This window comes from Culex pipiens, chromosome 3 (assembly GCF_016801865.2).
Source record: "Culex pipiens pallens isolate TS chromosome 3, TS_CPP_V2, whole genome shotgun sequence".
NCBI classification, from domain to species: domain Eukaryota; kingdom Metazoa; phylum Arthropoda; class Insecta; order Diptera; family Culicidae; genus Culex; species Culex pipiens.
The window spans coordinates 73,464,762-73,479,591 of NC_068939.1; the positions used below are offsets into that span (position 1 = coordinate 73,464,762).

Sequence of the window (14,830 nt, forward strand, 5' to 3'; positions counted from 1 at the left end):
CACGATAAATCAAAAATACTGAAAACACGACTGTTTGTCCGTGGTTCTATTCGATCTAAATTGATCTAAATCTATAAACTATTTTCAAAACTTTGTTTGAGTTTTATTTTCTGATTTTTGTCGTGATTTTTAAACTGCTTCTGTGTACAATCGGTGGTGGTGAAGTTTTGGGATGATTTTGCGTGACAATTGTTTATATTTTATTCTGTAGGGACATTTACAGAGGACAGAGACAATCAAATACACCCGTGGACATGTAGTAAAAAAAAACGAAACAAATTTAACAAAAAAAAAAAAAAAAACAGGACACTCGTGTGAGGACAGAGATTTTGATTAAGGGGGGAGGGTGGTGGTGCACACAACACACGTGTTACGACTCGTTAAAATGCAAGAACAAAATTAGGGACGGGACAAATGTTTACGGATTACCTTGAGAGTGTGTTTGTGTTTTGTTATCTGTTAGTAGTAGTATAGGAAATAAATCGGACTTGAGGTGACTTAGTGTATGTGTACAGTGAAAAAGAGAGAGACTTGTGTGTAGTAGTAAAGAGAAAGTGGTGGTGGTGGCGAATAGTTGAGCGATTATTTCACGAATCTTTCACTTACCTGTTGCTTGAGATTAAGGATATCGCCCTCATGCAGTGCAATGGTTTTAAGATTCTGGAAATTTTATATATTGCAGGGAGTTTATTGGTCAAATACAATCATTTTCAAAGTAATATACAGAGAAAGAGAGAGAGGGTGGGGTAATTGGGGTAAAGGGGCGCACGGCAAGGGTGAAACATATTCGGTTTTGGGTTTCGATTATATGGATGAATCATTCGATGGGAAAAAATGATAGTAAATAACTTCAGTTATGGCGGGTAGCAAGCTAGAAAATTACAGCCAATAAAAAAGTATGCAAAAATGTTCATGCAATTTCGTAAAAGTAAGGATCATGCTTAATTTTTAAAAATGTCCTAAAATAAATTATAAAACAATTTTGAAAGTTTCCCAAAATCAAGATTTTTTTAAATTGCAACACTGACAAATTAATTTTGACAGCTTTATTATAAAGCTCAAAATATTGTTTGTGAGTGCGATCATACATATTTTCTGAATTTTTCAATAAATACTTTTATTGATTTTTTTTATCATTTTGTAAGGGCAGCTGTCAAAATTGTATTGACGAACAAATAATGCTAGTTTCCTTGCTAAAATCGAAAGCATTCGCCAAATTATTGGCAATGTATCTAAAAGAGAGGCTTATTCAACACATTAAACGCTAGTGGTAATTTGTTCGGGTGTAGATTTATTTTCATTCAAAAATATAATAAACCGAAGACTGCTTGCAGAATTTTACACAACACTCAAAACGCGTACAAAATAAAATGTGTTCCTGAATTTCTAGCGTCTTCGACTTTGAGCCCGGGAACGCGTACGACTTCTCGCGTAATTCCTTCCTTGCAGTTCAACCGCTGGCAAGGGCGCATAGGTGAGCTGATCACTTTGCTGAACTCTCGGCTGCGGTGGTACCGCAACCGCCTCCACCGTCGCCACCTTCCGTTCCTCCTTGAGCAGTGACCGGACGCTTCGGTATAGCCAATAATACGCCAGCGCGTACTTGATCTGGCCGGCGGCCATCAGCCGCAGCCAGGAGCTCAGGCCCAGCACGATGTACGTCGGTTGATGGTTTCGCATAAGATGCTCGGAAAGCCGCAGACAGCCGACGGAAAGAAGTCGTCCGCCGGGACGCCACACCAGACCGGTCAGCAGGTCCCCCACGATCAGGTTGAGCATGATCGAGACTAGCCAGGCCAGCGCCAGTCCGGGCGTCGAGTCGCTCCACGTACGGAGCACCAGCTGGTGCCGAGACACCAGATAACTTACGGAGAATTTTATTAGCAGGTCGCTCAGGTCCAAATCGGAACGATCGCGGGCCGCATTCCGGAGCTGTTGGATCACGTCGATTCCGGCGAACGTGCACACGTACCCGATCAGCAGGTTCACCAGGAAAAAGCTTGTCCAGGCGGAAAATTTCCAGACGGCTTGCGGTTTTGACCGGAGGTTGCCTGTCGAATCCGGCATCAGTGACGGCTCCATTTCGCAAGTCCTGGCGGCCTTGACAGGATGGAATGAGGTTTTTTCGTCGGAGTGATCTTGTCAACTTTTTGGAAGGTTGCTTTGATCTATTATCCTATTTATTTCCGTACTCTATTTACTTCATTTCCGTACTCGCCAAAGTACTCGTAGAATTCTCAGAGCCTCACTGGAAAAATGTATGACTCGTGCTGAAAAAATCTTCATTTTGCAACTCGTTTCATAAACTCCTTCTTTAGTGCAAAAAAGAAGTTTATGCGAGTTGAATGGAACATATTTTGCAAATATTTATAGAGATGACATACTTTATATTCCCAAAAATGACAGTGCTGAAATAGTAGTTTATGCAACAAGTGGCAAAAAGCAGTTTTTATTTCAGCACGAGTCGTTCATTTATCCAACGAGGTTTACCAAGTTGGAGAAATACGACGAGTGCTGAAAAAATCATGTTTTGCAACAAGTTGCTTACAAAATTTATTTGCAGTTCAGAAAAAAACGCTTTTTGAGTTTAATTTTATGTCAATCATCCATGTGTTAAGGGACCATCCATAAACCACGTGGACACTTTTTTGAGAATCTGCATCCATCTCAGTGCTAAAAAGTAGAACTTTTCAGTATTTTTTTGAAAAGGATTACTATTCGATTCTGTTATGATTGGTAGATAAAAGTAGGCTGTTTTGTCGTTCGAGAATGACAGGAAAAGTAAGTAGTTTCATGACGGAATTGGATAAAGACAATTATAGCACTCATATGAGTGCTGAATGGTCCGGGACCGTGGTGTAGGGGTAAGCGTGGTTGCCTCTCATCCAGTCGGCTTGGGTTCGATCCCAGACGGTCCCGGTGGCATTTTTCGAGACGAGATTTGTCCCGTCTAACCTAGATGTTAGGTCGTTAGCTCAATTCAGGTGTAGGAGTCGTCTCCCTGGGTCCTGTCTCGGTGGAGTCGCTGGTAGGCAGTTGGACTAACAATCCAAAGGTCGTCAGTTCGAATCCCGGGGTGGATGGAAGCTAAGGTGTAAAAAGAGGTTTGCAATTGCCTCAACAATCAAGCCTACGGACACCTAGTTTCGAGTAGGAATCTCGCAATCGAGAACGCCAAGGCAATGCTGTAGAGCGAATAATTTGATTGATGAGTGCTGAAATAGAAGTTTGTGCGACAAGTCGAAAAAGATGATTTTTCAGCACGAGCCGTACATTCAACGAAGTTTACAAAGTTGGATAAAAGGACGAGTGCTAAAATGTCATGTTTTGCAACGAAATGAATTCTTTTTTTTCATAATGTTTATTATAGAGCAATTCCAGCTCAAATCACGATTTTTCTGGTACTTTTGTACCCGACCCTCTCCGATTTCAATGAAACTTTGTAGACATGTTATCCTAGGCCTATATAAGCCATTTTTGTGTATATGGAGCCAATAATACTCGAAAATAACATTTGAGTAGGGCGTTAGGTATTTAAATATTTTTGTATTCTGTAATTTAAAAATTACTGTATCTCGAAGCCGTTGCCTCGCATCAAAAAGTGGTCAAAGACAAACTTGTAGGAAATTGGACGGACTTTCTGAAAAAAATACACTGAAACAAAAATATACGCCACATCTATGAGATTTTTGGATTTTTAAGTCTAAAATTTAAATTTAAAGGAGATGTCACGATTTTTTTTTTCGTTCCAAATTTTTGAGGAAATAGCCTAAAATGTTACAAAAAGACTGACGAAAAACGCAGGATGGTATGTCTCTCCTAAAAGAAATACAAAAATCATTTACTAAAACCAGGGCTGTGGAGTCGGAGTCAGAGTCGGAGCCGGAGTCGGTGGAGTCGGGTCTTTTTGGGGACCTGGAGTCGGAGTCGGAGTCGTCAAAAATCGAACAGCTGGAGTCGGAGCCGGAGTCGGAGTCGGCTAAATTTTATAAGCTGGAGTCGGAGCCGGAGTCGGAGTCGGCTAAATTTTATAAGCTGGAGTCGGAGTCGGAGCCGAAAATTTCTGATAACCCGGAGTCGGAGTCGGAGTTTTCTAAACTTCAACAAAAAAAAAATATTGTTCAGTATTTGTTATAATGCAGGTTAATTCACAAAACTTCTTATTTTTTAATTGTTTTTTTTTAAGTCGCATGCATTGCGTTGCCATTTTTTCCTCTTTTTAAATATATTTATCAGATAAGCAATTCTCTACGAATTTGGCCGATTTCAACCTATTTTTTCTGTTTTTTTTTTTGCTATTTGACTCAAACTTTATGGGGGCCTTCCCAGAAGAAACCATCTTGTGTCATTGATTCACTTCAAGTAATCACCATACAATTTTGACAGAAGTTCATATAAATATGAAACGTAAACATTCGAAGATCTAAAACTTTTCAAGGAATTTTTTGATTGATTTCGTGTCTTCGACAAAGTTGTAGGTATTGATGAGAACTATTGAAAAACAGGTTCACGGACAAAAAATTGGTTATTTTCTAATTACCTTTTATTTACAAAATTTCAATTTCCCAAAATCGGTATTTTATTTTTTTTAGTTTTTTGTATATTTTAGGGAACATCCCGCATCTTTCAAGCCATTTTGAAGTATGGACCAAAATTTTGTTGATGAGTTATGATTTTTTTGATAGTGATTTATGTAAAAAATGAAATCTTGTACATAACATTTTCTGAACTAATTTTTTATGTAAAATCAAATTTGCCATCGAAAAGTACATCACACATTTTTTGATTAAGTACATCGTTTTAAAAATATATCCATTCAAAGTTAAATTTTGCCGAAAAAATCCGCTTTTTTTTTAAATGTCCATTTCTAAAAATAATGAATGTTTGGCCCTTTTGAAATGTTAGTATTTAGAAAATTTCACGAATGTTTCATTTTTCTATACTGAAAATCAGACCATTCATTGCTGATATATAGACATTAGAAAATGTAGGGTTGTTTGGGTTAGACTTATAAAATCAATTTTCTTGTTTCTTTAATCCGCTATATCTCAGCAACCAGTGGTACAATTTTCTTAGACAAAAAAGTAGGAAATTTTCTGAACTTTTCGAAAAAAATATTTTCAGAAATGGACAATCATGGACACTATTTAAAAAAATAAAATAAAATAAAAACGGAATTTTTCGGACAAAATTTAACTTTGAAGGCTATATTTTTAAAACGGTGCACGTAATAAAAAAAATGTGTATAGTACTTTTTGCAATTCCGTCGTGAAACTACTTACTTTTCCTGTCATTCTTGAACGACGAAATAGCCTACTTTTCTGTACCAAAAATAACAGAATCGAATAGCAACACTTTTCAAAATAAATGCTGAAAAGTTCTACTTTTCACCACTCAAATGGGTGCTGAAAAGTTGAACTTTTCAGCACTTGTTTCGAAAAGTAACACTTTTCAACTTTTTTTTGATTTAAACGATTTATTGACAAAATACATGAAAATTTGACATAAAATTTCACTCAGTGTTTGTTTTTTGGAATTGCAAAAAAAGTTTCATGGAACTCGTAGCAAAACTTGATTTTTTCAGCACTCTTCGTATTTATCCAATTCGGTGAACCTCGTTGGATAAATGTACGACTCGTGCTGAAAAAATCCTCTTTTTGCAACTTGTTGCATAAACTACTATTTCGTTTGCAAATTCGATTTTACATAAAAATGAGATCAAAAAATTTTAAGTACATGATTTATTTTTTTCACAAAAATCACTTTTTTTAACAAATCATATATCGTCGTCAAAATTTTGGTCCATACTTCTGAATTGTTCTAGTGAAAATGATTTCAAAACTGGAGATATTTTTTGATTTCTTTTTCAATTACGTTTAAAACTTGTCACCTGGATTTTTTTTTCAGTTTTGTAATTTGAACTTATTTTCATTGAGAAATACACAACAATTAAAGAGTATTTAAATAGTCCTATTTATCAATGTTTTCAATATAATAGTCAAGTAACTTTAGAAACATTTAAAAATATGTGGAGCCGGAGTCGGAGCTAACCATTTGTTGAAAGCTGGAGTCGGAGTCGGAGTCGGAGTCGGCTAGAGTTTGTAGGCCGGAGTTGGAGTTGGAGTCGGTTCGAGCTGAAAGCCAAAGCCGGAGTCGGAGTCGGAGTCGGCTAATCTCAGAAAGCCGGGGACGGAGTCGGAGTCGGAGTTGTCTAAAACATGACCCGACTCCGCAGCCCTGACTAAAACTGATTTTTTAAATAGCGGTCCAAACGTCATTTTTTTGAAAACCGGTAGTGGGAATCGATTTTCCAGACAATTTTACATAAAAGTCTCCATATTGACCATTGTCCTATGTCAAAATTAAAATGTCGAAAAATAGGTTTTTTGTGGTTTTTGGCAAATTCTATATGACAGACTTGATTTTCAGTCTCGTAAATATTTTTACCGGAAGGCTCGTCCCATTTCCTATAAGTTTGCCTTTGACAGCATTTCAATTGGATGTAAGGGCTTACAGATATAAGCTTAATTACATTGCTTATAACTGAAAATAGAATATATTTTTCAGTGTGGTAGAAACCAGGATAGTAAATTTGATTACGTAAATATAAAAATGATATAAATCAAAAAGCTGACTAGACTAGACTGCTATAAGCTTCAAATGGTTCTGGATTTTATCTCCAAACAACAATTGTTAGAAATATTCAGCAATTCCTTTTAAAAAATGCCTAAACCGAAAAAAAAGTTCTCCGATCGGATTCAAAAATTTTCTGGGGGTTCCTTAGCCGAAATAATTAGATCTTTTCTTTTGTTTTGCCGTTAGAGTGACTACACCTTTCTAGGGTGGTCCCAAAACAGCAATTTTCATCAATTTTAGCAAGAAACAAATCATTTTTCAAAAATTCATAACTGCGCAACTGTTTTGACCGTGTTTGGATCAAAGAGCCTATGTCTGAAAATATTTTGGTCGGATTCCTCGAAAAATTTTACATAACGTGTAAAAAAAATTGGCGATGTCGACCATAAGTTTCCGAGATATATTTTTTTAAATTAAAAACTGGATTTTTCGACGCACCACGTGCAAAAACAGAAAAATTACCAAATCGGCAAGTTTTTGTAGGAACCCGACATTTGAAATTTGAATGTGGATTTTAATAAGTTTTCTCCATAGTATTACAGCACGTCGACGTAAATTTGCTAGAATTCTGAACTGCAACTTAAGTAAAATTTTATATCAAATTTAAACCAGAGCATTAAAAATTATATGGAATACGGTAACTTGTCTACAGATGAGAAAGTAACTATCTAGTTCTAATGAAAACAGTAAAAAAATCTGATGATTTGATGATTTTATGGTAGAGAGGGGGCGGGGGAAAACACCTTACCGTCTTACTGTGTAAAGTTACTGGATGAGACGAGACCCGGTCACATTCGGGTGGTGTGAGGTTTTCGGCATTCGATAAAACTTACAACATCAACAGCAAAGTGCATGCAAACCGATAAATGATGTGCGAGAGTGTGAGAGTGGAGCAAAATTGTTTTTCTTTTTTTGTTTTGGTAAACTAAACAATTTCAGAATATAGTAGGTGCACTTGGCAAAGCTGTGTTTTACGAAATGAACTTAAAAATTGGTTACTTCTGTGGGACAGAGAGAGTGGAGGAACGCAAGTGAGAGGAACAGAGGTTGGGAACAGTTTTGGCATTAACTTTGCAGTTGAAGGCAATGAATAACATCGATTCAAGACTGCGCAGCAGCACCGGAAAAAGGGTGACCTTTCTTGGTTTAAGTTTTAAAATAATTACCGCTTTATGCTGTCAACATTCCAATGATGCGTTTGAGTAAAAAATGAGACGAGGAAAAAAACGAGAACAAGAAACGAGTAATGAGAACAAACATTTATAAGGCGGAATGCTCGATGAAGGAAAGCACGTGGCACTTGAGGGTTATTCTCCTGGCGCGTGCCACAACCCAGAAAGTTAATTTGAACGAACGAACAAATGTCTCTTTTCCAAATTGAAAGAGAAACTAGCAAACACGGCGAAAAACGGGGTAAAAAGCGTTTTCAATATTTTAGCGTCTGCTGAGCGAGCACAAAAAAATGAATGAATGAAGATGACGAAAACCCCTCCCAAACGAGAGAAATATGAATGACAATCCACCCACGCGCGCGATACAAGATGAAAGTAGCCCCTAAGAAAGAAGATCCAAATTACCTCCTGAAGAATCCGCCGCAGCGATTCCACATCGCTGGACCGCGCCGCCTCCGTCTCGAACAGCGACTCGGCCGTAATTCCGGTCGGGCTGACGGGGCCCTCCGACACGCTCGAGTTGGCCGACACCGGCAGCGTCGAGTCCTCGGAGATTTCCGTGTTGTTGGCGTTGTTGGCGTGGCTGGCGTTGCCCCGCCGCAGGTAGTCCTCGAGCTGGCGCTTGACGCGTTCCTCCTTTTCGCGGTCCGCCTGCAGACTCTGGCGGATCAGCTGGGCCACTTCGGAGTTTTCCGGGTCGCGTTCGCGCCCGATTTGGAAGCGCACCAGGCCGGACGTGTTGCGCAGGACGGACGCGGCGTACGCTTGCGTGACGCCGACCAGGCTTTTGCCGTCCACTTCGATGATCTGGTCGTTGACCTGTGGATAACGGATAGGAGTGGGGTTTTAGACGAATCAGATTATTGCTCATAAATAGATTTGCTAGTGTCAATTTGACTAACCTGTATCCTTCCATCTCGTGCCGCCGCCCCGTTGTCCGTGATGGTCTTGACGAAAATACCAAGCTTTTCCAGTCCAGCGTCAGCGCCCACTCCCATGCCTGTGGAACAAAACTCAAATTAGCACATCAAAATCATGCCAGAGATTGCCTCTTACCGATTATGCTCAAGCCCAGCCCCTCCGGCCCCTTCATCAGCTCCACCGGAAACACGTCCATCTTCTCGACGCGCTTCTCCAGCTCGTACTCGGCGGACGCCGCCACCGGATCGACGTCCTCGTTCCGCCGGTCGTAATCGTTCACCGAGAAGGTCGAAAACACCTGCATCGGGTTGGTGCTGAACTTGACCTTGGTGTCCTTGGGGATGACGCGCGGGTCGTCCTCCTCGTCGTCGCGGTCCGAATCGAGCAAGCCGGGCACTTCCATCCAGAAGTTGCCGTCCTCGAAGAAGTGCACACCGTCCTGGTTGACGAACACCTCCTTGCTTTTGACGGGCGGGTACTCGGGGATGAAGAAGCCCGAGTTGTTGCTCTCGTCGGCGGACACGTCCGCCTCGGCGGGATCCTGCAGATTCTGCTGGGACTGGTGCTGGAGCTGGTCTTCCTGCTTGCTCAGGTTCAGACTGTCCGAGGTGGTCACACTGGGCATGGACGAGTCGGCCGAGACGTACGAGTCCTGCAGGATCGAGGACGAGTCGAGGATGGTTTGGTTGAGCAGGTCGGCCGTCGTGTTGTTGCTGCTCGTCTCCTCGAACTGACTAGTGGTGGAGTTGTTGCGGCTGGGCGGAGCGGGCGGTTCCAGCGAGGCTGTCCCGTTGGGACCGTGTGGCGGAGGTGGAGGAGGTAGCTTCTCGCGCGGGATCGCCGCCGAGGCAGCGGCAGTTTTGGGCGCTTCCAGGACATCCTTGAGCCAGTCGGGCTCGTCGGTTGCGGATGGCGGTGGGGCCGTAACGGCCGGAGGTGAAGGTTCCGGAGATTCAAACTGCTGCTGCTGCTGCTGCTGTTGAGCAAGTTGTTGCTGTAGCTTGAGCTCAGCTTCGGCTTTGGCTTTGTTGTTGAGCAGGATCTGTTCCACCTCGCGGGCCTGTTCGTCCGAAAGCAGTGGCTGTTGTCTGCGCGGAGTACGAAACAAAAACAAATGTTAGCCAAACTATCTTCAAACAGTTAGAACTACAGCAAAATTACCTTATTTTGTACTCCAAAATACTACACACGCACATAGATAGGAGGAGATATGGGTATCATACAAAATGTTGAGTTTTTTTTTTGGTGTGTTGTAGGTGAAACAGTACAGGACATCAGGCAGGACCGGGACATGCAAAACAAGTTTTTTTTTGTTTCGTACGTAACAGTAGTACAGAGTAGCAAGTGGGAGATAGTTTGTGTGTTTTTGTGTGAGTTTTGTAGATTCAACATGACAACGAGCAGGAAACGAAGGCGAAGCCACATTCCGGAAACGATACATGTGAACGAAATAATCAGATTAAATCATAGGTCCTAGAGAGCGTAAAATGGAGTAAAAATCTGTATAGAGATGAGATGTGATGAGTACGGTAGGTGAGAACTGAACAACTAAAACTGACTCTGCCTAATATGTAACGAAATGCAGTTTAACGTTTAATTACGAGCTAATTAGGAGCAGAGGGCGAAAGTGGTTTTTGGTGGCTTGTTTAGTGCGACGAGTACGTCGAGCTGAAATTTTAATTACAAACTCATGAACCGAGTTAATAAGCTGGTGGTGTAGCTCCCAAATGTACCCAGCCAAATTTGATTCGATTGAAATCAGTTTATTAACAGTTTTCTTTAGTTTAAAAATATTTCCATCAACATATTTGAAATCTTCTCTTTGCAGACAAAAACTTTTAATAAAAAAATGTACCTTCTATCAATTCGACATTATCCTCTCAGATAAGCCAGTCCGAAGCTTGTTTATTATTAAAATATTTTTTAAATGAGCAAATCACACATCTCGATTCAATTACACGAGGAAGGGCTTAAAACCCCACTCAAGAAAATTAACATGCGAAAGCTCAAACATCCGCGCTGCTGCACTCCAAAATCTACGAAGTCACCTCTCGGTACAATTTCATTAAAAGCAGCCCATATTTTTGCTTTTTTATTTTTTACTTTTTCTTGCACTGCCACTCCCACGCTTCCACTCGAGTGTGACTACTCCCCGATCTGATTCACAAATTGTGAAGCAATTCAATTAACTTGTTTACTTTCAATGGTTCTCGTTTATATTTTGGCGCGCGCATCTGATGTTGTTGTTCTCCGGAGGCGCGAACCTGAACCCCACGCGACCGACCTGAGGTTCGGATGTCGATGAACGAGAAATTATGTTTATGACCCGAGTGGGGGATGGTGCATTTTTTTCTGATGTCCCCCGTTGCTACCGGACGTTTTTTTTTCGGTATACGATCAGACCAATTTACTCGAGAGCAAAGTTTTACATTTTCTAATTGTTTGTTTTTATTCCGGTCGGGGCACGTGACTGGGTTTCTTCGCTACTTTCGCCGCAATAACTGTTTGTTTTAGCCTCAGTCATTTGCATCATTTAGAAAACTGGAGCAAGGTTGGTTGGTTATGAAATGTTAAATCTCGGCTGCCTGCTTCTGCGAAGCAATCCGACTGCGAAACAAGTGCAGCCTCTAATTGCAACTGAAAAGCAGGACAAACATCCATCCATCCAGTTCGGAGAGGGAAAACAAACTTCCCGGGAGGCATTCTGCACGTTTTGCACTGTCCTCACTCTCGCAAACTAGGTCTATGCAGTACTGCACATTTTGCACGACTTGTCAAGTCAGCTAAAAAGGGGGTAATTCCTGGCAACCCTGGTTCTGGTAGTTTTTAGCATAACTTTTAACAAATTCTAATTTGAACATTTTCGGGAGTCAGCCAAAAACAGGTTACTGAACAAATATGGGAAGTTTACTCCAAAAGTGTTCCCACTTTTTCTGGATAATATTAGCATGCGAAATAATCCGTTGGTATTTAGATCACGTTGTTGGTGCTGCTGCTGCTGGTTGTTACTACTTGGACCCGGCAGTGCTATAAACAACCAAACTCCTACGGTGAACTATATCCCTGTAGCAAAGCTTGACGAGGTGGGGAAAAAAAGCATAACGAAAGAGGGCAACGTGCTAAATTACGCAACAATCCGGGTTGGGTTGAGATTTGTGGGATTCATAAATTATGATTATGTTGCAGTGTGTTTGCAATTTTAAATGCATTTCCTCTCTAAAGCTCACTGTAATTTGATCTGAGTGTAATTATAACTAAACATAAAAAGCTAATATTTTTGATAGATTGCCAATTTTCAAATTTTGTTCGGGCTTGTCATCCAGACTCGATTTTCCGAAGGCCTTGGAAAAAATCACTTCGAATAATTAAATCTTCAAATAAGGCCGATGCAAATATTTAAAAAAGTTTTTGTCCCTCGGCCCTGGTTGAGGTCAAGGGGGGGGGGCAAAAAAATAAAAAAATATAAAAATTTTAATAACAAGCCATAAACTTCACATTTAAATGAAACAAGTGTTTTAAAATGCATTTTACACTAGTTCAGTTGTTTTGCAATCATTAGTTTTCAAAAAATTTAAGATTTCATGAAAACAAAAATTGTATCGAAAAAAAAAATTTGCATCGAAAATTTTCAAAAAATCTTAAGATTTTCTAATAAACCCAAACATGCAAAAAATGATTTTAAACGCAGGAGAATGTATTTTAATTTGATTTCAGCTGGTTGCACTTGAATTTTCATTGAAATTTTGAAGTTTATTGTAAAAATATTTTTTTTGCCCCCTGATTTTTCGGGCCAATTTTGAAGGGGGGGGGGGGGTGTGACAAAAACTTTTAAAAATATTTGTACCAGCCTAATCGAATCACGGAAAAACTTGATTTCCTCGTTGTCTTATTTTTGAGTGTTGATGCTCCACTTTTTAAGAGGATAAGGGAAAATCTCCACGGTAACCGCATGGAATTGACCGGTTTTTGAAAAGGTAGAGATCAACACGACCAGTGGCATAATATGTTTAAGGGTTATAATTTAATTAAGCAATCGGATGTTGCCGTTAAGACAGTTTCCGTTTGAGTAATGTGTTAGCAGTGTTAGAATTCTCGCGCTCCCGCGAGAAATATTCCTCTCCCTCGAGTTCTCACCGCGAGTCCAGAGCTGCTGAGAGCAACTCGCGGATTGCCCGTGCTCTCCTCCATTCGCGAACTCCTTATCATCGGGTTTTAAAAGGTTTTAAAACTTTAAACTTTAGGAGCTCTAAGCTCTCTCTTGTTGCATAGATTTCCGAGAGCGAGTTTGCGAGCGAAAAGGCGAGCGTGAGCGAGGAGAAGAAAGGACAACAAGTTCCCTTCTTCGCTCGTGAGCGAGCAAAGCTTTCTTCTCACTCGAATTCCAATACTGGTAGTTAGTTATTTTTAAGGTGTGAAATATTACCTATATAGGCTAACTTATGAAGCTATATAACCACGGCAAATAGTGTCCAGGGCATGTCCCATCCCAGAGGGTCCCGGAGTACCAAACCTTCTTAGCATGGTGCTCAGAAAGGAATACATCCAAAAATCTTGGAGCGTATGGTGGTGTGTCCCCACGCTTCTTCCTCCCCTGTCGACTCAGAATTGTGTTGTTGTTCGAACACTCAGTGCTCAAACTCAACCCAATTACGAGTCATCTCTGCGATACGGCTTGACGCAGTAGGCCTGGCCGCTTTAACGCTTGTGATGTTTCAATGCATTTCAATGCAATGGCGCACTACAAATCTGGAGTTTTTTTTTAACAGGTCCAAAAAACCAAATTTCCAGTTTTTGCTTGTTGGGTGTTTTCAAAACCGCCTTGAGTCAGGGGTATTAAAAAACACCCAAAAAGCAAAAACTGAAAATTTGGTTTATGGGACCTTTTCAAAATAAAATCCAGAAATGTTAATAAACGACAAGAAGAGTGCTAGGCGTCATCTAACCTGAGGCCAGTAGCGTGCCCAGCTCCTCGAGGAAGGTGGGGCAATTATATGGACGTTTAGAAAACCGACCGAGCCACGTAGCCTAGTGGTAACGCTTCCGCCTAGTAAGCGATAGATCGGGGTTCAAATCCCGGCTCGGACCAACACAACTGGTGATCGTTTCTCTTCTGGATTCGATTGCTTAGTAAAAGGGAAGGTAGTGTATCGTCACAAACTGGACCTTTTCACGACACCTTAGGAAGGCGACCTATGGAATGTTAACATTAACCCTAACATGTTAACATTAAGTTGAGAATGAAACTGCCACTGAAACCGCTTTGTAAATGCCGGTCCCGATACTCTTCAAGGGTGTTCCCCTCAGGAACTGGGAAAGATTTACTTTTTTTTTACTTAGAAAATTTCGTCGTTTATGGACGCCCCCTGACTAAAATTAGAACAAACTTCTGAGGATGGTGGGGCAGTTGCCCCATGTTGTCCCACCCTGTGCATGCTAGTGCCTGAGGCACTCTCCAGGATCCCTTCGAAAGATTGGCTGCGCTAGAGTCTGATTAGATTAGATTAGAATAGATTAGATCAAGCCTAACTTATGAAGCTGCTGTCGAGAAAATACCTGCTTATTTTAATGTTATTGACCCTCTACAACCCAACCCCGCCTTTAGACGGGCTTCGATTTAAAGAATCGCCAAAAATCCATTTTTCAACCAATTTTTGATCTTTTAAAAGCATTGCAAAGAAGAACTCTTCAAATTTTAAAAAATTAGTGGGTTGGAAGTTTGACTTGTTTTATGTGACTTTGCCAATACTTTTGAAAATGTTATTTTTTAAGGGTCAACTTTGGCTGGTTTTTTAAAGGGACCATCCATAAACCACGTGGACACTTTTTAGGGAATCTCAACACCCCCCCCCCCTCCCCCCTTCATGGACAATTGTCCATACTACAAATAACATTTCCTATATTTTAAGTAAAAAGAAGTATGCAGTAATTTGCCTATTGCCTATGCCTCTACGTATTTTTTTACAATTTAAATGATAATGGTGCCATTCTATAGGAAAAATGTGAAAACAAACAAAAAATTGAAAAAGTGACTGTGAAAACATGAAAAAATTAGATAGGCAAAATGTAATGATAGGAGGGGGTAGAATAGGCGAAATACTACC

The 14,830-nt window shown here is 40.5% G+C and overlaps 1 protein-coding gene across 9 annotated transcripts in view; it reads right to left on the reverse strand.

Moving 5' to 3' along the window:
- Positions 1 to 14,830, reverse strand: part of LOC120416544 (uncharacterized) — a 161,455-nt gene that overhangs the window by 20,599 nt on the left and 126,026 nt on the right. For 7 of the 9 annotated variants that reach the window (XM_052710078.1, XM_052710079.1, XM_052710082.1 and 4 more), the window contains 5 exons: positions 9,891 to 9,911; positions 8,865 to 9,817; positions 8,711 to 8,808; positions 8,214 to 8,627; positions 607 to 660 (listed from right to left, as the gene is read on the reverse strand). In XM_052710078.1, the coding sequence (XP_052566038.1) occupies positions 607 to 660; positions 8,214 to 8,627; positions 8,711 to 8,808; positions 8,865 to 9,817; positions 9,891 to 9,911 (1,540 nt within the window). The remainder of the gene's footprint in view (positions 1 to 606; positions 661 to 8,213; positions 8,628 to 8,710; positions 8,809 to 8,864; positions 9,818 to 9,890; positions 9,912 to 14,830) is intronic. The other 2 variants (XM_039578275.2, XM_052710081.1) reach the window with 2 other exon arrangements.